Genomic DNA, 25,338 nt, shown 5'->3' with positions numbered 1-25,338 from the left:
ACAAGCAGCGTAATTCGAATCGAAACTTGAATTACGCCGTGTAATTCGAACTTTTTTCATAAACATATTACGGACAGAAGGTAGCCGTGCTGCACGTAGTAAAATAATTGATTGTATTGAGCCCGATGCACACCTCGAAACGTATCAGAAAATATCGGCATTATTAATTTTGCGTCTCCCTCGCACGTGAGCTCGTCGAAAGAGAAAGGAGTTCACGGTGCTATCCGATACTCGTTTTCCTCTGGTGCATAGGAGTACGTGATTTGGTTGTTTTTTTCCCTGGGTTGAATTATTTGTAAGGTTTCGTTATGTGCTGCTCATTACGGTACAAGCGCGTATCCTGCCGGCCGACCACAAATGCGGCACATTAGGCCACCTGAAGTCGAGATTCTTTGGTACAACCATTTGAGAAACGTGCGCGCAATTCTGCACAATCGATAGAGATTACAGTTTACAATCGTTTATAGTCATCAATAACCAAACATTTGTTCGCTTGAGATATTTTTCTTGGCAATTTTAATATACGTAGGTATACATTGGAAACGATTACATGAATGAATCATAAGGATCTACAAATACTTTAGGGAGACTTTTCCGAGTCAAGTAAACTTATCCCAAATTCAGATTAACAGTCCAATTTATAATTCACTTCTCAATGAAGCCATAAATAAGAGTCATTCCGATTAGTTACTCGTCATCAACATTGACTCGGGCCATGATTTGACGTGATTTTAACTCGGAGCGATGAATGTACTCTACATTCATCGTCAGAACAGACAGTGTGACGATGTTATTGGTATGTATTTGGTATTAAGATATTCGGAATTAATGTAAATTGATATTTATTTATTCGTCGTTGTATTATTCCGAACGTTTTTAAGGTATATTTTTCTATAATCTTGTTGTAGTACCTCATCCGGAACGTCGCTACAATCAGTCTAATCAGGCTAATTATACTGTCTCTGTATTAGAAGTAGCCAATGAGCCGTGATCTTTCCTCCGTGGTCAGTGATTTGACCGCGTTTACGAATTTATTGCACTCGCGATAAAACACTACCGTGGAAAATACTGGACGACTCTAATGAGGGGAATGCCTAATAAGCTGAATAATACGGTTAAGCGACTTTTAGCTGAATTTTTGGTTAGATTTGCGGAAAATGCTATCGAGTAGGAGGATAATATATTTTCGGGTAAGTACGTACTTACGGTATTCTTTATTGAAAAAACAAATTACATATACATAATTCTTGCTAAATTTCTAATCCTTAAAATAAATAAAAAATTATGTCTAAAATTCAGGTTGATGCGCCGCAGCTCCTAAACAAATTTCTATACCCCTTTTCTTGGATTTTTATTTTTTTCAAGTGAACATCATCAATTAGGTATATTATAATATGCGATTATCAATCCATATGTAGTTATTTATGCATTGTTATTATCGCATCACGCATGTTATAATTTCCAACACTTAGCGCTTTACGTTTCAATATTTATGGTCCAGCCGAAACCCATTAAAGGGGCGATGTGCAATATAAAATAAGTCGAAGATAGTTGTCCCGATGATCCAGGAGCTGTGGTTTGCGGCTAGTAGCTTAATACAACCCGTACAGCCCCGCCTGCCACACTTTAATAGTTTTAATGTCCTTTACTGCCGCATCTATCAATATCTCATCAAATGTGCATCAAATGCTATAGAAGACCCATTACGAAATAGACCCATTTTCATTGCACCTTTTCGAAAGATTTGGATGTTAAATGAAGACATTCATTTTTAACGGATTTGATGTTATAATGTTTTTATTTTGTGGTTATTGCACCTGTTTAAATGTGATTATAAAAAAGGTGTTTGTAAATTATTTTGATTTATTGCATTCGAAAATAGAGACATATTGTGTCAATCACATGTAGGTAAATTAATTTCGACTGCGAGTTTTCTTCTATTATCGAGGGTTAAACGTCTTCATTATATTATTTCATTCAACTCATAGGAGGGTAAGACGAAGGTGCCTTGTATTTTAGACGTAATTATTATATGTAGTTATATGTAGATAAATATCGCATTTTTCTTTAAAATCCTGAGCCTACCTATCTACTTATAATTTATATCATATTGTATATCATGGATAATTCTCATTCACATAATTTTTCCGATCCATAAAGATAAATAGTCACATAAGCATGCCACCAGTCAAAATGAAAATGAAATGCAAGGGCATGCCTTATCATACGCATTTATCAGCACGAGTCAAATCAGTTGACGGAGACCGCGGCAGGTAAGCTTATGTCGGCTAATCCATACGCGTTATTGCTTCCCACAGTAGCACGGATTGTAACCGCAGCCATTGCCCCTCGATTTCTGCAGCCCCATCGATCTATAGTTTCGTTATCAAATTTTCACACGGACCCTGCACCAAGATTGACTTTATTTGAGTAAGTGAAACCACAAGCCGAAACAATCGAGCATCGTTCTGCTCTAATTTACAATACGACGCTCTAGAGTATTTTTTAGTTGAGCATCCACTAGGCGGTATTGTAATGTAAAACGTAGAAAATACAATAATGGGATCGCCGTCGGTAGCCAATCTTGGCGCCCGAGGTATTGATCATCGAAATTGATCAATCAAATCGAAAAATATTGTGCCGGAAATAAGGTGCGATGTAATATTACGTTCATTCAATTCCATTCTTTTGAATCATACTTCGGTCTACTTCATTCATCGAAAACCATGTTGCAATGGTGAAATTCAGAAATGAATCGAATCATTCGCCTATTAAGTCATTAACTGTTTCATAATGAGATGTTATTGGCGAATTAGAGATTGTCCATCACTATTTAATGCACTGCATATTATTTGTATCGGACAATATCAATTTCATATCGTTTAGTAGAAATTTATTAGAACTGAAATTGGAAGGTGGTTCGTGATATTAATTAGTTTTTAAGCAACATATATTTTCTAATTTTAATTTAAAATTGCATATTAATTATCAGCATATTTCCACGTTAAAATTAAAGAACCATATTATTTTCTAACTCCGTGAACATTTTACTGCCGTAATGACACTGTCGGACGCGACGTCCGTTTTTTCTCAAGATCGCATTTGAAGTTATTGTTATTATTTCTCCCGTAGACCATCCAGAGGTCGTTCACATCTACTACCAGCATCTCAAGATTTATGAGCCTCATAATATTATTATTACGAATTTGTAACGAAACATCTTCTTCGGAAAAGGTAGAAGTAGTTTCATAGGAACTTGTTTAGACTTTATTGTCCTCTTTTGTAACATTTTAAGGACAAAATTTGAAAACTGAATTTCATACTTCAATCATAAATTACAACATTATGGAGCGAAGATTTCACACAACGAACTTGTTAAATTAATTGGTTGTTTATTAAGACATTTCAATAGTCCAATACAAACAATCATATTGAATATTTGCTTCCATTAGCTGTATTGTGTATTGTATATCGAAGGATGATTGCCGGGCAAGGTGTTCTATCATCTGTAATGGGCTTGTTCCGATTGGACCCTGGCAACCCCGTTTACACGTATTGAGTAGCCAATTCTGCTAGTATTGTAGGCTTACATCGCTTTGTTGGTAATACTGTTTATACTGTTCGTGTATAATTAACGAGAAACTATTGTTTTACGTGTTTTTGTAATGAATAGAAAATTGTTCTCATCAAGTATTCGGCTGATTAGTTTTTTTTTTATGTAAACTTCATGTCAATTATTAGAAAATACACATTCAAATATATTTCAGAGACTCTAATTTAAAAAATTATTAATGTAGGAATAATAGGCATTTAATAAGAAGGAAGTGTACGAGGAATAAAGGATATAATAGAGTAAATTTTGAATGATTTATAAGTTATAACTATTTTCAAATTGAGATATGCGAATTTGCATATCCCAAAAGTGGAACTATTTTATATGCATAAATGTAAATAATCAAAATCCCTTGTATGAGTCAATCAGTAAGTTGTTATAAGGTGGCTAATAACTTTTAATGCGCGTCATTAGCCGCGCGCAGATTGCCGCGTCGTGCTGATGAAAGTTGGGATTGTAAACGCCCCATAGCGAGCGAGCTTTTAACTTATAGACAGGACATGTGATGTTAAGTAAGTATGAGACTATTCTTAAAAATGCGTAACTATATCGCACAAGTGGGTCTACAGTCACATGTAAATAACCTAAAACCCGTGTATGAGTCAATCGGTAAGTTGGCAGTTAATAACTTGTAAATTGTAATGCGCGTCATTAGCAGCGCGCGCAGATTGCCGCGTCGCGCCCGTCGTGCTGATGAAAGTTTGGATTGTAAACGCCCCAAAGCGAGCGAGCTTTTAACGCATAGACAGGACTCATGCTATTTAACTTGAATGTATTCAATGCACATGATTAAAACTTATCATTTATTTTATATGCAATAGAGAAATGTTTCTATTTCAAATATCTTTCCACAAAATTACAATAAGTAAGAAAAAACATTGTACGCCATAAGCTCTACCTCTCGTAACAATATTATATCGGCATATTATATAACAACAAGCAAATATTACAATTTTATTCATTCCTTGAAATTCATAAAGTCCTTCTAATTGTTTCTGAGGTCTATGGACGTATTTGTAAATAAGATGGTAGGTTGTTAGTTCGTGATTGTGAATGAAGTAATGATAATCAGCGTGAACGTTAATACATTTACATGCTCCGTTCTACGATCATGTGGACTATCATTTTCGTCCTAATTTCGCATACAGTTATGAAATAAATGTTTTAAAACTTTAGATTATTAACAGGAAAGTAAAAACTTTCTTGTTAATAATATACCTATAAAATAGGAAAATTAAATTAAACTAAAACAATTTACATACCTACCTATGTGTACATATTTGGTTTGTCATCTCATTAAAAAGCATATTTTATAAATAATTTTTAAATATATAAATTATATCAAATATTACAACAGTTTCGTTATATTGATTTGCCCATGATAAAGCTTAAATCAAAGAGTTTTCAGTCTTTGATTCTAAAGCAGTTAAAAATAAAAAAAATATTTATACATTAAAAATACACATACCTTCAGGCGGCAAGTTAGCGTTAGTCTTGTACTCTCGTTCCTCGTGCGACAGCGAGCGCAGCCGCGGGGATGACTTGTATTCTATATCCCGAAGCGACATAGATGTGCCAGCTATGAACGGTCTTTGGAATCCTATTGCTCGTATTTGGTGTGGAGACGCGTTTGTACCTAGAAGTTTGATGTTTTAATTGCAATACTAAAATACAATAACTGCTTTTCATACATTCATGTATAACTACGGTCAGAATTGGTATATTTCAGGACTAAATCAGGTAGGTTTTTATGTAACACAGATAGGTTTTTATGAATTTTCTGTAAATTATTTGAAGTTTATCGTATATTTTATGAGATCATTTACAACTACCCAAAGTTCTATACAATTTTATTGTTCAAAATTATGTCTATAATTTTGTTGAACTTGGAGTTAAATTAAAATTCTACTGGGTACCCAAAAAACTCTAGTTTTGCGTGTCGCAAACTTCCGTGACTAAAGGAAGAATCGACCTGCATTTCCTGCGCACAAAATAAATAGGCATGTGTCAATCACCTTATTAGAGGTAACATTTCTCGGTGTCCAAAAATAATAGCATACAGATAATAGGGACCAGCCGCCCGCGCTGCCTGACCTTGTTTGTGAAATACCGCCGTAATTATATTGGGATCCAAAAAATATACGCAGATAATTAGTTTATGAGTTTACACAATACGAAATGCATCGATGCAATTATATTGTGAAATCGACAAACAAATGCAGGGAGTTAATTGTTATTATACGGGGTTTTAGGGATGTGCTGTTATGGTTAAATATCGATATTTTATTGAGCAATGCAGTTCTCTACTAGTTATCATCAGTATTTATTTGTTTATCATTACTAAATTGTTATATTCTATAAGGCAAATACAGAGTCAGTTGATTAATCTTGAAATATATAAAATGTTAAAAGTACAACAGTAACATAAGACTTAATATAGGTAACTAAAAAATATTATACATTTATACTTTCAGGATAAAATATTATGCATGCTTGTTACATATGCGGTACAACAGTATCCATCGATATCGACACTCGATGAGCTAACGAAGCGCACAGCCCAACGACAAAGGGTCGCTGCGAAGCGGCTTACACGGGGCACCTACAAATTAAGTCTATTAAGTCAAACTTTTAAGTCCCTTGTGCACGCGATTCCTTTCTTGTCCTCTGGAGTTTGGGGCTTACGATTTAAGTACGCCTTTTGTCCTGTCCACTCTTTGTTTACAGGATATCTGTACTGTAAGCTGGATTTGTTGTTTTGATTAGTCCTGCCACGCGTCACGGCGGTTAATTTTGTCATTCGGCCGGCTGTATTGTTTTAGGGATCGTGTATTTATGTATGAAGATTGTGCAAGATAAAATCTCATTATCGACGTATGGAGCTTTGCCCCAATTTTAGGTTCATTAGGTACTATTCCACCAACTACCTACGTGTAATATTTATTAGAGACTTATGAGTATTTTTAGCAGATTGAACTGAATCATGAGAAATGATTTAATTTAAGAGTTTATATTGTTTACAAGCATTTTTGTTTTGTTGTATGTGATAATAATATTAAATATCTACTAAAATACTACTACATAATATATTATGGTTATACGGTTATTTAAAAAGGATTCTACGTACACATAAAAGAATTGTATGAAATATGCATTCATCAACAATTTTTATTATTAAAGTGAAACTTTTATTACATCGTCTCAAACTTTTTGGTCTGTGTAGCGCATGTCGCGTGTATCGCGGCTGCCGAGTAGGTATACCTACTCGGCACGCGACATGCGCTACACAAAGCAGTGTTCGGAACCGTTCGAACAGTTTCACTTTTACCGTAGTTTCATAAAACCACACAACATTTTTTGTGTTATATCTAAAACAGTCACTAGCAGTACGGTTAGTTATTATGCAATAAGGAAGATTTAAAGGAAAATTGAACATATTTGCTTTAAAGGTACATTTGTAAACTGTTCAACATATTAGGTACACATTTATTATGTAAAGAAACAGTTTAATAACATCATATACACTGTGTTAATAATATTTGTTGAGGATAGCTCGTAAGTTATCTCATCGAAGCCATTCGCGACAAGCACAGCAGTTGCGTACTGTGCGTGAGTCGAACTTATTACTGATATAATTTCGCTATTGTTTGCCGCCGGCTTCACTCCATATGGCGTAAGTTTAACGTTTTCGTCAAACAATTTCGATACTACGTCTTTTGAAGCTTTCGTGTGTCCGGATGTCGGAAGGTACGAATTAACCGACTGTTTTTATAATCGTAATAAAATGTAGAGCCAATTATAATTATATGGGCAGGGTTCCAACACTAGTTTAAATATTATATTATGGAATAAGTTTGAATACGATTATTGTAATTGTTGAATATAAATTACTTATGATGAATTTGAATTACCTATTCACAATATCTGCGTTACCTACTACTTATAATGCATTGATTTTATCTTAATTATCAATAAGTTCCTTAGTGACTCTACATAATTTCTCAATTATGACGTTGTAGTTAAAAATAATATATTTTTACTATAAACAAATACATATTTCAAATCACACGTGATAATTGTATGTTAGTAAGTGAACGTTAGATCATTATGCAATTTGTTCTAAGAGCAATTACTAATAGGATAATAATAAACTACGCTATAAGTAAATAGCATTATAATTATTTTGAATTTATTTACGTTTTAATTGTTCGATCGTTTGTGTTATGCTACGTCATTTTGTACGATTTGACCAATTCCAAATCAACCACAGAAATCAACACTATATTATGAAGAATGTAGAAAAGAGTTTATATTTTAATCAAATATCTTTTGTTTCAAAATTTTAACAAAGACTTTATTTTAAACAATTACGAGTCCTTCGGAACACAAATTTGACATTAAACAATAGTTCTTTACCATATCAGTATCACAAAATGTATAAATAGCCACTATTCCTACGTCCTTTGCCTGACCGTATCACAGAAGTCCCGTGGGAAGAAAATGTTATCAGCGATGATAGCGGCCGCGTCACAAACGATCCGTATGAAAATTGTACACAATAATAGAACTGATATATTTTAATTGTTTACGTCGCTCATGCGGTTTTTATACAGCGACGAATAATAACAAATTGTCCCTTGGCCATTGATGTGTTCAATCAATTTTGTTTAATTTAGTTTTACACAATGATGAGGTATTGTTCGGATCAGTTCTAATTGATTGAATATTTGTGTAACTAGTGTACTTTTAATTATCAGCTAAATGACCAGTTAAAAGTATAGTAATTTACTGAGGCGGCAAGCTTTAGAGCTTAGGCTCTATATTAAGCTTCAAGATTCTTGAAAATTAATGAATTCAATTCTCATATACCTACGCTTATTTATTTTGTTAACTCCGAGTTTAAGGAGCTAATATAGGAATATAATAAATTAATATCACAAAAATAAGAGAATTTACAACGTGTGACAAGATACGAATAAAATATTTTATTTTATTTTATTTTACAATGTAAACATGAATACATTATAAATAAATTATACGGTGGGTACATTTATTTAATAATTATATCGAACACTCACTAGTTTTTGAGCGTGGCTCCCGCGGTCCATCGACGGTCACCTTGATTGCTTTTTGGTACGTGGCTACTTGTGGCGGTGATGTTGATATTGTGATCGTTAGCGAAAAGCTTTTACCTGTAAATAAGGCTTTATTTAAAAAATAAACATTTCGACTGATTTCGAAGTAGCTGAAAATTAATAAATGTAAAAACAAAAATGCACTGAAGCTTAAGACATAGAATCTCAGTTTATAATCAAAAACTTTATACATATTACGACAAACGTACAATTATAATATTATGACACTTGAAAAGACTTCAAATAAAAGTTTTTTGTATGTGAATAAAATAACCACATAATATTTACATAAGATATTATTAGGCACAAATGCAATGTTCCGCTCATTACCATCATCACGTAAAAAACAAAACTCGTGCATCACAAATTATCCCGATTGTGAAATACATTAGAGACTTCGGTCGCGTTAATGTTGAATATTGTTGAATGACGTTTCTGTGCGCAAAATTCCCGTACATAGCAGAGTATGGAAATAAGCGAGCTTTTTGGAACCCGATTTGCGGTCGACAGTAATGAATGCACCGATAAATACGGAATAAAATTACAGTTAAAATGAGTGGATTAACATGTCTAATGCAGATAATTCGTGTGTAGTGCGCACTCGATTTAGTGGCTATAAATGATTGATTTCTCTCGGAATTAGTGTGTTTACGAATTCCTCTAATAACTGCATGTTTAACGATTTTGAATAGAAAATTGTTGAAATATACAAAAGTAAAATCTTTTGCTACGTTGAAATCATAATTTAAATTAATTGCTCTATATTTTATAAGTATTAACTATATGCAAATAATATTCTACGATTTGGGAAAACAAAGCTAATGTGTCAACAAATATAATAAGCATACGAAAATGAATATATTAGTTTAACAATATGCGGAAAATGATACAAACAAACACGGTGGGTTTTTCACACACATAATTTCAGCACAATGTTTATTTCCCTAGTTGAAGCGTAGGCGGTGCTCATTATAAACGCTTATATGAAATTTCGTCCGCGGTTCACAGCGATAACGACACTCGCTTCGACGTGATTCGTGTTAAGACTTGTCAATACAGCCGAATGTGGATTTCGGAATCAATGCTGAATTTTTTCTCATATTGTAGAGTCGTCAATCCATATAGATAATAATAATCATATTTTTCCGATAGATCAATAACAAAATAATTATCAGTTTATGCATAAGACGTTGCAAAAGATTGCACACATTTATATATGAGTGATATTTTTTGTAAATTGACTTGTTTTGGAAATGTAAATGTTGAAAGTTGTGTACCTACGTGTTGAATAGCAAGTTGTAAAAGTATTGAGGGTATTGTCAATAGGTATATTGTATTGCTATTTGCTCCGTGAGATCTCAATATCGGTGTCGCTCTCTCGTCACAAAGCTACATTAGGCGGAACGCAGAGGATACATTTCAATACGGAAACAAATCATCATAAAACATTGGTCGCTAAACTCCAAAGGCGTGTCGTGAATGATGTGAAATATTGCATTTAAAATCGCTATTAAACTTAATGCATTTTGCATGATCACTCATCAACGGTTTAGGAGCTAACACAATGCGAGGAGTTGTAAAATAACATTGTATCGAAATAGCTTCGGAGGTGTTGAGATGGGCGCGTGAAATATTCAATTATGACGCGGGCGCAGGTGGGCCGGGGGGTGAAGTGCAGAGGGAACCACCGCCATCTTGATTTACGATCGAGCGTAAATCCTCAGTGACATTTGTGAAGACGACCGACACACGGCCGATTCTTATTTACCTCGCTATGACACGTTTTTCAGGAAAATCGTTTGCGGTGAATTTTATATAGCGAGCGTGGTGCGATTGGCTTTGCATGATCAATGAACGATGCATCGGCTGACGCATTTTAGGCAAAATACGATCAATAACAACTTTGTCATATTGTTTTGTGGAATCCGTTATGCAAATTACGGTTGCTGCATTTAAATGGACTGATATAAATATCGGAACATAATATTAAATTCAAAGCTTAAATAAACTACGTATTATGGTAAACTCTACCTTTACTATGGCTAATAGCTTTGATTGAAGAAATCTCAAACAAGTTCTTCAGGATTAGGATAGGATCATGATTTAAAGCCTTTTACAGCTGGATGCCTAAATATCATGACATAATTCATTTGCGGGCGGGGAGAAAACAAATCAGCAATGTAGAGCTACGAAAAGTTCAAGATTTGGAGGACCAGGGTTGAAAAATGTATAATCAAGAAGAAGTTATTTTCCAGTTGCTTTTGCATTTGCAGAATGTAGAATACAGATGTTGGTAGATAAAGATAATATTGATCCTTCTTACACATTCTGCTCGTAGTTGAGCGTGCAAATACAGGGTGTCTCAAAAGAAAGTTTATATTTTGTGGATGAATAAAAAAAAAGTAAGCGGTGTATTGAAAAAATGTTTATTAATTATTAAAGTGCATAATATGGGAATTTATTTCTTAAAAATAATATCGTCCAAATGCAGTCCATTGCGTTCACGGCACTCATTTAATCGAACAGTAAAATTACAGTATTTATGACAGCTCGGCAGGTAGACACAGTGATGGCTGCCATTTCGTGCTGGATATTTTCTTTTAAATGCTCTAGAGAAGTTGGTTTGTTGGCATACACTTTAGATTTAAGATACCCCCACAAGAAATTATCAAGAATAGAAATTAGCGAGGAATTATTGGCCCTTACTTTTTCGAAGACGAAAGGGGGCGTGCAGTTACAGTAAATTCAGAGCGATGGTAGACGAGTTTTTAGTGCCTGCACTGCAAAACTTTCCTGGCTATAACCAGAGAACATGGTTGCAGCATGACGGAGCTACATCACACACAGCCAATATGTCTTTACCTCGAATTCATGAAATTTTTCCGGGAAAATTGATCTCTAGGAGAGGTGATATAAATTGGCCTCCACGCAGCCCTGATTTAACTCCCATGGACTTTTTCTTGTGGGGGTATCTTAAATCTAAAGTGTATGCCAAAAAACCAACTTCTCTAGTGCATTTAAAAGAAAATATCCGACACGAAATGGCAGCCGTCACTGTGTCTACCTGCCGAGCTGTCATAAATAATTTTAGTGTTCGATTAAATGAGTGCCGTGAACGCAATGGACTGCATTTGGACGATATTATTTTTAAGAAATAAATTCCCATATTATGCACTTTAATAATCAATAAACATTTTTTCAATACACCGCTTACTTTTTTTTATTCATCCACAAAATATAAACTTTCTTTTGAGACACCCTGTATATTATAAACTACATTATACAATATTATATATCACAACATACATTATAGTATATTAAATATAAATGTATTTGTATAGGTATATCAAATCATCAACTACTTAGGTATATCCAGACTACTCTATGATCATTGTAATTTTATTTCTACATTCGTATGAATAAGATGAAGTGTATAAATTAAGTCATAAGTACTCAATCATTATTATAAAAGTTGTCGCTATACAGATGAAGATATAAAAGTCGTGATGATGACAAATACACAAAATGATTTGGTCACAGTCTGGTCATTTCGTTTACGTGCCGTTCGCGCTCCTAATTACCTACCTAGAGTTATGATTTCATTACTTTTATATGAACGGTGAAAGTTTTATTACGATAGTAAAAAAAGTCAAGTAAGCTTGTTTTTTTAAGGCAAGTGCTTAATTATGTAGGTACATTGCGAATTAGATTACAAAGATCTATCGGACAAAGAAAAACTAAATTTTTATTGACGCAAGTGAAGTGTCTTCAAATTTCTCACTAATATTGATAAATTAGCTTTAATGAAATAGCCATTAATAAATGAATTGCAACACATACTAATGTACTATAAAATATCACTCAATAAGTGTAATTTCATAAATGCAGTTTGTGAAAATGAGTAAACTAAATGTAGAGTGGGTACCTACCTACTTATACCTATATACCATGATAAGTCAGTTTTGTTTCTCATAATGTCCAAATTCAATTACCTAATTAAGTATTAAATTTAACTTTAATACACTATTGTTGTCACTGATATCAGTGCTATGATTACTAAGAGCAGATCTTCGCATGTCTTATCGTTAAAATATCCAATAATAAATCTCGTAGCGTCTCTTAAGTAGGACATCTAGGTATCATACCTAGATGTCCTACTTAAGAGACGCCGGTATGTGTCATTTAGTCGTATATTCAAAGTCAAGCAGCGTATCATATTTAAATCCGTTATCGATATCACAATATCCTTTGACACAGTTTTATTTTAATCGTTCCCAAACTACGAAGCAGACCCTTCCACTTGTCAAATACAATCTATATTATTTTCATTAGACTGCACTGTGATGACCGCGTCAAAACACTGGATAGTAGTACGATGAAAAAACATATAAAAAGAGAAGTACATACAATTATAAATATGTACGTTGATTTTTTTGTCATAATACTTATCAGATTAAACAGGCATACTGTATTTTTATTAAGGTTTGTTTCCATTGACACTAATAGGTATACAAATAAAATAGCAGGGCTATTTGTATTTGTATGGAAAGTGTTTAATTTGGACTATCAACTATGAGTGTTGATTTCAACGACGATAAAAAATGGTAGAGAACCACAGAAGAACCCTTTGCAATTAATACCGACGCTCAATATTATACAAGTAGCTTCCTTGATCCTTGTTATTTATAATTTAATCTCTTGATATTTACAGAAACATCAACAAAATAATGTGATTGCATAGCAACAGGTTAGTGTAATACAACACCTAATAATTACTTAATTTATAAGAATAATGCCGTCAAGCCTGAACCGTATTAATTACAAGAAACCTGCTAAGTGACGATCGTTGACGAAATCATAATGACAAATTAATTTTGTACGTTGGAAATTTTATGATAGATAATTATTATTTCTAAGATTTAAGGAATTTTACATCATTGCATATTGTTTTGCTTGAAATGTGTGGTTTTCGTAGTCGTTAATTAGTTACGTTTACACAATTAAACAAGAATAAGTCAAACTACTGATAAGGCTCATACTTTGTCTTTGTAATGTTTTCAAATTCATGTTCTGCTTTAGCGCATGGGATGAAGCTTTCGGATAAAATTTTCTTCTGATTTAGAGATGTGGACTCTACATAGTTTGGTTAGTTTTTTTTAATAAGAAATAATATCTACCTATTTAATTGAGTTCTATTAACGATAACGAATTGCTAAATTGGTTATTAAAAGGTGACAATTTTTTACAAACATTATAATATAGTGGATATAAAATCGAGCTCACACACTGAAATCTCGAAACAAAATGGTAGATTCGGAATTACATAGTTTCAAGCACTCCAAGTGTTTCAACACATGCAAGATTATTTACAGCAATGGTAATAGTTTACAGCTAGCCAGTCATAAGCGTACGTTTCTGAGATTTTACGGCCTGCAAGTACATAGGGGCCAATGATGGCGGCTCGCTGCGTCAGCGCAGCACAATGGAACAGTAAAGTGCGAACGTCGTTTACAGCCTGCGGTTTGGAAATTAAAACACGCCTTGCCTTGATCTGGTGGGGAAAGTGAGATTGTTAGGCTTCACAGATTCCAAGATTCAGTTGGTATTCATCATTGGTCACAAAACATATTAAAATATTAAGGAAAAGCCGTAGCAATGAAGCCGCTGATACATTGAAAACTTATAACTTAAAATTTTAGTGATATAAAAAATGGCTCGAACCCATAAGATTTCCTATCACTTCTTCTTCTTCTTCTTTTTTCAAATGGCAACTCCCGATCCTAGTGAGGACGGATTCTGCCAATGTCAGTTTTTGAACGGATGGTCGATTTCCTATCACAAAGGACTGAAGAAGTTTTCACATCATAAACACGACCATGACGTAAGTAGTGGTAAGTTTAATTTCATAAAGATTCATTAAAGATTCTCAATAAAATAATCCTTTACAAATTGAATATCTTCTTCACCACATTATTTTATGGACGAGTTTATTGGGTAACTTGGTAACTTTATAACAAAGAAAAGAGAGACAAGAAAGGCCATGTATAAGGTTTATTTGGAAGTTTTAAAGTTTATAGACACCAATGACATGCAGACGCGACGGTGACTTTGCTTTAAGTACACTTTTTATATTATGTCAGAATGGTTAAAAAATTTAACCCAAAGAGTAGCTACAAAGCTACATGTACTTATCGAAAGAACAATTGATTTTCAATATCTATAATTAACCAATTTAGATTGGGATTTTAGTCGTCACAATTGACACGGTCAGAGCACAAAAAATAAACACCAAGTTCACGGTTACTTAAGTAAACATAGTAGGTATTGTTGGACATTGACCGCGGGTTTAACATTCGACGTAAAAAAAGTTTTTAAAATACATGTATTTCTTTTAAATTAAACAAAAATTATGTTTTGCTCCATGCAGACATATATTTAATACATCCTAAATTAATTTTTCATGTTAAGAGCCACATGAAAAAAATCAAAAGTCACGGTAGAGCAGTGACTAGCTTTGAAAATTTTGTTAATTTAATTTAATATTCTTGATTTTTTTAAGGAAATTGAATCGATACTAATCCGTCGTGAATATTCGAGAAACCATAAACAGAATACACCATAATTTTTCGAAATGTGAGCAAACTGTTTATCAAGTATACTGGAGAGTCCTTATGCATGCATTATGAAATACGTTGCAGGTCTAAATTCGATGATCGTACGTAAGGTAGTTAGAATTGGATAATAATTGGTTAATCTGGCTCGGACAGCGGTGATTTGCGTCCGCCGTGTTATAACAAGCTTATGGATTTTAATGTCTAACTCTACTTGTAAAGTGCAATTATAACGATTTCATTATGACGATTGACAAATTAATTGCGCGTAGATGTTAATTGTAACCCATTGCATTAGATTTGGAGAATTGATAAAAATGTTATTGTTACGGATAGTAAAATATTAATGTCTAGTTTTCTTAATGGATGAACTGTTTATATAACAAAAGTTATTTATAATATATTAATTGTTATGTAATTTATTTTTGAACAGAACACTTTAGTTCAAAGTTTCCGAAGTCTGTAAGCATTCCAATACAATTAATTCTGTAGTTTAAAATGACGATTTGCTATCAAACATACCTCTCCCGCTCCTCCCGACGAACCTCAAGTCATTGAACTTCGCGACCCTGTTCTTCATCACCGCCGTGTTGTTCCTTAGTTCAGCTGAACAGTTCTCGTCGTTGCCAGCCCTGACTGTGACTTGTGTCCCGTCCATTATATCACCCAGGGCTACCACCTTGAAGCCGCCTGGCAGCGTCTTGTTGGAGCGCCAGTGCTGAGGCAGCATTGAACACATGTAGTCTGGACTGCCCGTGCGAACTGGGGAGGAGATGGTATTATAGTCTGTGGTATATAAAGAGTGAATGTGTGATGTTATAAATTGTAAAACTGCTTTACTATCTACTAGCTGACCCGGGAAACGTCGTTCTGCTTTACGCTTATTTCAGGGGTAGGATATAGTTGACGAATCAGAACTACCGAATATGCGTTCAAAATCTCATATGAATCTGCCAACCGGCAACTAAAACTGTGTCAGGGGAATATTCTATAATATGTATAAGAGAGGTAAAAAATAAATGGATTTGAATGATTTCTGGTTTGCGTATTTGTCTCCACTTTCATAGAACCTTTAAAAGAAAAATAGAACTTCGAGAAAGAATCTATCCGGGCGGAGCTAGTTAATAATGAAATACTAAGCTATTTTAATCTATACTAATATTATAAAGCTGAAGAGTTTGTTTGTTTGTTTGTTTGAACGCACTTATCTCGGGAACTACTGGTCCGATTTGAAAAATTCTTTCAGTGTTAGATAGCATCACGCTACGACCAACAGGAGTGGAGCCACGGGGGTGAAACCGCGCGGAGAAGCTAGTAAACATATATTTTGACAAAGCTGATAAAAAAACGACAGTGCTACTATTACTCTAGCAGCAATAATTAATTAGATAAGCAGAAACGGTCGCTGCAAGATGTCTAATAAATAGTAAACACCATACACACTATTTATAGTTGACAAAAGCACAATTAGGATATCTATAACATCGTATTTGTGCAAATTAAACGTATTAAGGTTAGATTGTTAACCAATAAATTACTAGTTCTATTCACATTGATTTATAACAGATTAAGGCGTAATAGAAACCGATATTCACCATTGCACGCATGGTCTACAATTAATTGGAACGTAGAGATTCAACGAGGAAAAACAATATATTATATTGGGGACATTGTAAATACACTATTTAATTATGTGTACAGCTAATGTTATGATATCTGCATTATACGTAGCTTAATTATTATGGTAAGCGTAATATGACAAGTTTGTTGCGATAGTCGAGTAATCGAGGAGGAATTTTGTTTATTTCTGGTTTAAGTTGAAGGTTAAATGGTCAAACCCGTTGAATAGTTTTCTTTCAAATAAAACTATGTATGGAACAGGTATAAAAAGGGATTAAGAATTAGGTATATGTTCGCTTAGCTTAGGTGAGAAATAATAAATTAAACAATGAATGTTGTGTTATGAATAGGTACCTACGCGCTCTCATACTCAGAATTCAAAACCAAATTCTCCGAGATTTTAAATTGCGGTATTCCAGTTTAGACTCCAAATATCTTGAAAATCACCACGTAACGGAATGGGGAGTAAAAAAACATTAATAGTGTAACTGTGGTTTCTCTATTTACGGAAGCTGATATACAAATTATAGCCGCAAGTTGCGGGTTCGGAGTGCGGTTGATAAAGGTCGGGATGAGTTCAGCTTCGGCTCCTGCGATTAGATGAGAGCCTGCTGTGAACTTGTCTGAGGTTATGGTTGACATGCCTTACCCATATAACATGTTGGGCCTGCGCGAAAAAATTGCTTGTATGTGGCACGCGCCTGCACACTGAGGATTTAGTTAGGTTTACCTATCTTTGTAGGTTGAACAGTGCAGATTATTAATAGTAATTACTACGCGCGTCTGTCAGCCTGTCCGTGATAAATTACAAAAATTACTGTATTGATTCTAATTCTGTTGTTACCCAAATTGGTGGTCGCCAAATCTCCAATACTGAACGAAGCCTTTTTATTATTTCTAATTGATTTAAATTGTCACTGATACAAATAATTAGGTATCTTACAGTAAAGCCTTTTTCAAATATACATTAAAATAAGAGGCTTCCTTGGAAAGAAAATCTTGTGCTTATAGCAATAATTCTAAACGACAAATGTATTTTCTTTCATTTAAAGCAGCATGTAATTTTGCATAAGCCCTGTATTACATGTCAGATAATCCAGCGTATAATACTGTGTGACCACCCTTCGGTAGAATCTTTTATTACGTAATGTATACCGCCTCGGAGACCGACTTAGCACTGCGTTAAGTGACTAGGTGGGGAAATATAAGTACCTGGATTGGCCATGAAATTGCATGAAAATTGTGTTCACTAGATTGGACAGGATAGGGGCAGTCAGTCAATATAGTATGGGGAAGATGCATTATATACATACTACATCTGTTTCACTAATCAATTTTATTTAGGGACAAGTAGGTGATCCGCCTTCTGTGTCCTGCTAGACCGTTACATTTTTTTTCTTCGTCTCCTACGGAAATCGAAATCAGAACTCCTCGGTTCTACGCTCACGTGGTAACCACTGTTGTCGCAAAGGATAGGGGAAGTGTTACCTATTTCTTTATATTTTTTTTATAGGTAGATATGAAAAACTATGATGGCCTAGGTATATTCATATAATCAATATTTTGACCCGTGCTCAAAGACGCAATGAGTTGAAATATCATTAAAGCATTGATTTGATATTTGATTTGTTATTTTATTCTGGTGGTATTTGCAAAGAAATTTAAATCCAATTTTTGAGAAATTTGAAATTTAGGTAATGACAATTGCCATTAGCTAGAAAAGGCTCTAGTTTTGAACAAGCTGACCCCATTAGGTAGCACAGAACGACCTCATTTCCCTAAGTGCACCTCAGCCGCCGGCTTCACTCGCAGTTCCGCTAATTGTTATAGGTTTTGTTGACAAGCCTGCAGACCAGAGGCGGCTCGTGACAAAATTTTATGGGTGTTCACTTGAAATAAAACACTGAAAATACATGGTGTAAAGCAGTACAATTTAATTAAAAAAATACTTATAAAGGAAATGCATACGTCTTTCTTTTTGGTGTGCAAAAATATCTATAACTTGACACAATCTATTAACCTTCGTAAAATATGTATGTTTTCATCGACACGGTCATTGAACTCGCGTATTAACTTTCGGTACGCGGAATCTAGTGCTTTACGAATGTCTTGTCGTCCGATAGACGCCAATTGCAGTTCATTCGACAAATGGTACCTACCGAGATTGTGAATGTTTTTTCATCTTGATTGAAAGATGAGCTAAGTCGTCAACGCCCGTTTCAGTCCAAGCACTCTCACCTCCGCCGGCCGCGCCCGCTTCAAATAAAAGACACGGAAAACAAAATAGTTTGTTGCTTTCATGTTCATCACAACCACACAACCACGGTGTTTTCACATATTGTTCGGATTTAAACACACGCGTATATGCTTTCGTTTTTGTCGTACATTTTTGCGTAAGGTCAAGTTCAGGCCGTGGAGGGACAAGGGACCGCCCCTTAGCTTTCAATTCAAGCCGAATTTGTAACGTTTTAACACACTTTTTAATTAACGCCACATTATAATTGTCCATTTTAACACTCACAAGTAATACTGATAACTAGTAACTACAGGCTATTTCAACAGTCAACACGTATCTTATGATTTTAATTAGAAAATTCCCGAATATACATTCGCGCGCGTGCAGTCAAGTTGACTAGAGTGTTTGTTTATATAGGCAACGTCGCGCGAAATCGCTGTCTTGTACGGGCGCCAGGGCGCGCGGTAAAAACGAACCGGCAACGTTTGCGGGAGCGGCGCTCCGAATTTTGCTATTTTTTCATAGAAAATCTTCTGTTTCACGCGCAGGACTCTGACAAAACTATCTCTTTCACTCCTATTGGATTTCGTATTAGAAATTGTACTAAATATTTTTTTCATTGGAGCGCAATCGTGAGCGCTCCGCTACGCGCGTTTTATACGTGGGCCACACTGAAAGTTTTGCGTAACTAATAAACAAAACAATTTATTTGTCCAATATTATATTTACTACTTTTTAAAGTATTCTCCGCTACATTTAAAACACTTTTTCATCCGTTCAAACCATTTCTGGAAACATGAGGACCATTGGTCCGAGGGTATGTTTTCTGCGTGCTGTTTGAAAGCAACCACGGCCTCTTCTGGCCTCGTAAATGTCGAACCACTCATTGAATCATAGATTTTTGGGAAAAGGAAGAAATCGCAAGGTGCTAGGTTAGGACTGCGTGCGGCATGAGTCACGTGCTCTATGTTTTCAGTAGCCAAAAATGACTTTGTTTTGTTCGCGGTGTGCGCCGAAGCACTGTCATGGTGCAACAAGATGCGACTTCTAGGTCGCTTTTCTCTTATTTTTTCTAAGACATTGGGCAAAAAAATAGTGGTGTACCACTCGGCATTAACAGTCTTTTGTTACTCAAGTGGGATAGTGCAGACAGGATTCGTCTTAGAGAAAAATAATGCAATCATTTGTTTGCCAACCCTTCTCGCCTGCCTCTATTTGGTTGGTTTGCTGTCACTTTCAAACACCCACAAAGAATATTGGTGTTTTCTTTCTGGAATATAACCATATATACATATTTCATATCCTGTCACGATATTATACACGGCATTAGAATGTCCGTAATTGTACTTTAATAGCATTTCTTAACACCAATCTACTCGATGTCGTTTTTGTTCTGGAGTGAGTTTGGGAGCAATTCACCGGCAACCAATCTTCCTAACTTTGAAATGTTCATGTAAAATTTTCTGAATTTGTCTCATACCAATCCCCAAATGTCCTCGAATATCCTAATAAGTGATATGGCAATTTTCTTAAATTAGTCGTCTGATGGTAGCCATATTTTCCTCCGTGATCGCAGTTGAGGGTCGACCTTCACGAATTTCATCATGAAGAGAAACACGGCCGCGATGAAATTCAGCATATCAATGCCTTACAGTGCTCAAATAAGGTGCTTCCCTCCCAAAAGTATTTTGAAGGCGAGCAGTGCAAGCTTTCGGAGAGAGCGAACTTTTAAAATCATCAAAAATCATCGCCCTAAAATTGTTTCGTGTTAGTTCCGTTTTTGCTACGGACAACGAACTTCAACTTGAGATAAAAAAAAATTGACACGAGCTTCCAGCCAAATTTTTTTTTCCTCAACTTATGAGACTTCATAGGTTAAAAAAATATAACATTCAAAATTCAAACATTTATGGGTGGCTAGAAACGCAAAACTTTTAGTGTGCACTAGGTAATACAGTATTATACCTACAGGTGTATGGGATGATGGAATGATGGATATATTCATTGGTATTGCCGATAGTTTTTTACGATTTCGATTGATTTTAAATAGTAATAATTAATATTAATAATGAAATTAAGGAGTATGATTTTATTATAATTATTTATGGGAGTTCACTGCACCAGCGCTCCTTAGGGCAAGCCGCCTCTGCTGCAGACTAGTTCGCATTCAGGCTTTCGCATACAAAATGAGACGTGGTAGCGTTTCAAAATTCGTTCTGCAATGCACGTTGCACGATTTGTGTGATTTCAGTGGTAAATACTCGCATAAGTTCTTATTATATTAAAGTTTATTTTGTTAGCAAAAGATGGTGGTGATGGAATGGATGGAACGGGGTGATGGAGCAAATATTTAAAATTATTTGAAATGAAAATCTCGTAGTTCTCATTCAGCAGGAAACTGATAGTCAGTATTCACAAATATAATATAATATCTCCGTTGTATTAAAATATTTTGAGTTGTGTAGTGGCCCACTAGTAGCCTACTTCGTAGTAAAGTCAAACTAAGAGATTCATGTAATTACTTAAAATAGATAATCTTCATTTACTTTTAGGCGTTCCTTTCTTATTTTGAAATAATGTTAATACCAAAAGAAAACATATAAAACAGCGTTGATGTCTTTTACTCGAAAGTGATAATTTTATTCTATTCAAGATAATCACATTTTTATGACTGTAAACCTATAAGAGGTTGAAAACATTGTAATCTCACGTAGAACTTAATTTTAATAGTTAAATTTAAAATGGTAAATCAATTTTAAACTCGATTAGAAGCGATGGTTGTACCTGTGATATTAAGCAACTATATAAAAGCTCATATTTAGACCCAATCATTTATATTATTATCTACTAATGGAAATAGAAATACAAATAGGTACATCATTTCTTTGCAAATCCCTATTTATAGGAGCTAAAAAACTTGTGTCCGGGTTTGTGTTTTAAACTTGTTTACATCCGGGTTTTTTTATATATTATTTAGTTATCCAATACTTCTTGTATTCAATTAAAATAGATTTTAATGGTATAATTTATTAAAATATTATTTATTGAAAAATAAAATGTAATTGAAATACAAGATCTTTCGTCGTTGAGTGATTTTTTTTATAGGTAGAGCAATATAATACACGTATTATATCAAAGAGTCGGAACAATTGGTTTATATTATGTACATATTAGGTAAATTTAACTTTAATTTTATTAAAATTTATTTTTAATTTTAATTTTTTTTTTATTAGAAAGGGAATTGTAATATCGATCTAATTATACGAGAAGAATAAGACGAAAGAAGTTACACTTAGATACTTGTATTATAATTAAGATCTAACCATTTCAATTTAGAGAGAAAAGACGTAAGTATATATATTTATTAAATACTAGTGGTCCGCCCCGGCTTCGCCCGTGGTACGTATTTAGTATCCTATATCCTTCTCCTGGCTCTAAACTACCTCCCTGCCAATTTTCAGCTAAATCGGTTCAGCCGTTCTTGAGTTATAAGTGGAGTAACTAACACGACTTTCTTTTATATATATAGATTGAAGCATCTTTTCTCATCATATTTGAATCGACTTCATATTTGTACACTGATCCTATTTTTGCGGTATTAATAGATATTATTGGATACATTAGGTACACAATATGTACCTATGAAATATATCAAGCGATGTTTTTTGGGTATTTTATACGTATGGTCGATTGGGAAATTGATGGATTTTTACACAGATATGATTCATCATTTTAATAGACACATTCATTACTTAATTATTGTGATATGTCAAATAAAGTCATTTTTCAAACTTGAGTGTAATGTTAACAGTTAACAGGGATATTTTAAGTTAGTTGATAGAAATTTATATCAATACCGTAGTATAAACGACGGTATAGTATTGTTATATTATAATTAGAAGAGATAAATTGCTCTACCTTCTCTGGTATCTGACTTTCAACATAGTTAGATGAACTGATAATAAGGCAGATTTAATAAAAAATCAGTGTTTTCTAAGAAAATAGTTGATAAGTATCAATACATAGGTACATATACTAAACCTTTATTATATTAGTCCGAGTGTATTAAAACACTCAATGGAATATTAATGAGCATTATATCTTTAATAAACATTTATAATAGTAGTGTTATTTTTATGTTTGATTATGTAGTAGGCTATGTTTTATAATTGATTTTTTAGTATTACTATGGTTGACTCAGAAGTTGGTGTCTCGGATTATAAAGACAGTGGGTTTTTTATCGACTACTAAAAATATTGGGTATTAAACTATTTAGTCTTGTTTTGTTATGTTGCCTGGGTAGTAGGTTTACATATTATGACATAGGTAGTATGTATTACAAAAAAAGGATATTATATTTTTTCGTTCTGTTTATTTTTATTTTATATTTTATTTTATTTATAAAAAGGTACCTTACAGCTTATAACACAATAAAGGGTAATTAATAATTAAGTACGCCAATTAAACAAGGTAGATACACCATTATCAAAACTAATCATTTTCAGATTTCTTTGGTATTATTATCCTGGAATGTAGTTCCTGAGTGTTCTAAATTTAGATACTTGCAGATAATTCCTTGAATCTATCAGCAGAATTCAATGTGGGTACTCAATTCAATATAGGAACCTTCAGTAGTTCATTTAGATTCTTACCAAGGTCAGGATGCTCTCCAAGCGTCTCTTCAATGATGGACTGCAGCCACCACGGCTCCATGTCGGGCATGTCACGCCGCCGCCGGCCTCTCGACTCGTACGGAAGGTGCATCTTACACCCACATTCCTCTTACTGCTGCTTCTGGTGCTTTTTACCAACGTGTGTGTGTTACTATGGTTACTTCTTTAATATAATCCGTGTATTGTTCTCCAGATTATAGTCATATAGTTTGTAGGGTAGTGATAAAGATTGGTAGTAAAATATACAGCCGTATATACAACTTGTATATTAGGACAGGTGCATGCGCTGGTACACTGGTTACATTAAGTAGCGCAATGTAAATACACCTTTATGTCGGTTTTTACCACTTTCTTCGTTTGTCCTTTAACCCGGTGACTAATTTATTGTTCGAAACATAAAAACATGTCTCATTTATTCACGTTTGGCTTTGATCCAACAATTTTTCCTCTTTATTGTTCGTCGACACTTCTGCTTATTTGACAAACTTGAATCACAATTTACGAGAGATCATTAAGTTACTAATTACGAGGACTTAACAAATTTCAGTTCATTATTTTTTTCACAAATTGATAAGCTTATTATAAACAGCACAGTTTATTTACATAGAGGTAAATTTACTTAATTCAATATTTATTAGCTGAGATTAAACCGAACCTTGAGTATTTCTGTTTCAACTTAACTTTCGTCATTTTATAATGAGTCACGAACTTAACTTTTGGGCTAAATAACTTTAATCATGGGTGTTCCAAGAAGCGGATCTGAGACACGTGTTTTCGCGCTCTGTCAATATCAGCTGATCGCTATAATTATTCAAGATATTTCCCCGCGCGTTGCGTCAGCGCCGGTTTCCTAATAGAGCCTTATATTTTTTGCAAATAGATTGTAGCGTATAGTCCCAGCGCACGTAGGTCACAGGTATTTACCGCGGCGCGATGATGAGTCAGGCGCACGGAGGCTGCTCGCGTGTTTACAAGCCGCGCGACTCTATACTACTGACTCGCCGCCATTCTGTCACTCGTTGCCTCCATTCTCTGCGGTCAATCTGCGGTCTGGCCACGCTTCATTTGCCGGCAAAATGTGTAGCGCTAGCCTCTCTCTCGGTCCTACTGCATGGTAGATGCGTGCAAGCGGGACAAGTTTAAGTTTTATGCCATTAAATATTTTTGTTTAGTTCCATTGTTGAAGGGAAATATAATGAGCTTTTTCATTTTGATGTGCTATCACGATTTACGCTTCTCTGCTCCGCTAGGCGCAATCATCTCCGAGAGAGATGTCTATATTGACTACTTTTTCTCGTATATAAGTTAAAACTTCGGTATGGTGGTAAAGTTTTGCGTATTTTTTGTCAATACCTACCTTATTGAGCAAGAATCGAATACCGCATTATTAATTGCCGTAAAGATATTAACCGCATTCATGGTTAATGGTTTTTCAAATTAGCGAAAACAA

At 34.4% G+C, this 25,338-nt stretch overlaps 1 protein-coding gene across 1 annotated transcript in view; it reads right to left on the bottom strand.

Annotated features, from left to right (window-relative positions):
* LOC123697854 (protein lozenge-like) overlaps positions 1 to 24,866 on the bottom strand; it is a 39,531-nt gene extending 14,665 nt beyond the window's left edge. The window contains exons 1-4 of the mRNA XM_045644413.1: positions 23,868 to 24,866; positions 15,882 to 16,121; positions 8,692 to 8,805; positions 5,082 to 5,249 (exon numbers count right to left, since the gene is read on the bottom strand). Of these exons, the coding sequence (XP_045500369.1) occupies positions 5,082 to 5,249; positions 8,692 to 8,805; positions 15,882 to 16,121; positions 23,868 to 23,979 (634 nt within the window). The 5' untranslated portion in view covers positions 23,980 to 24,866. The remainder of the gene's footprint in view (positions 1 to 5,081; positions 5,250 to 8,691; positions 8,806 to 15,881; positions 16,122 to 23,867) is intronic.
* Positions 24,867 to 25,338: the final 472 nt, after the last annotated feature.

Source organism: Colias croceus, chromosome 15 (assembly GCF_905220415.1).
Source record: "Colias croceus chromosome 15, ilColCroc2.1".
Lineage (NCBI taxonomy): Eukaryota > Metazoa > Arthropoda > Insecta > Lepidoptera > Pieridae > Colias > Colias croceus.
The sequence above is the reverse complement of the archived record's forward strand: the minus strand, read 5'-3'. Positions and strand labels throughout refer to the sequence as shown.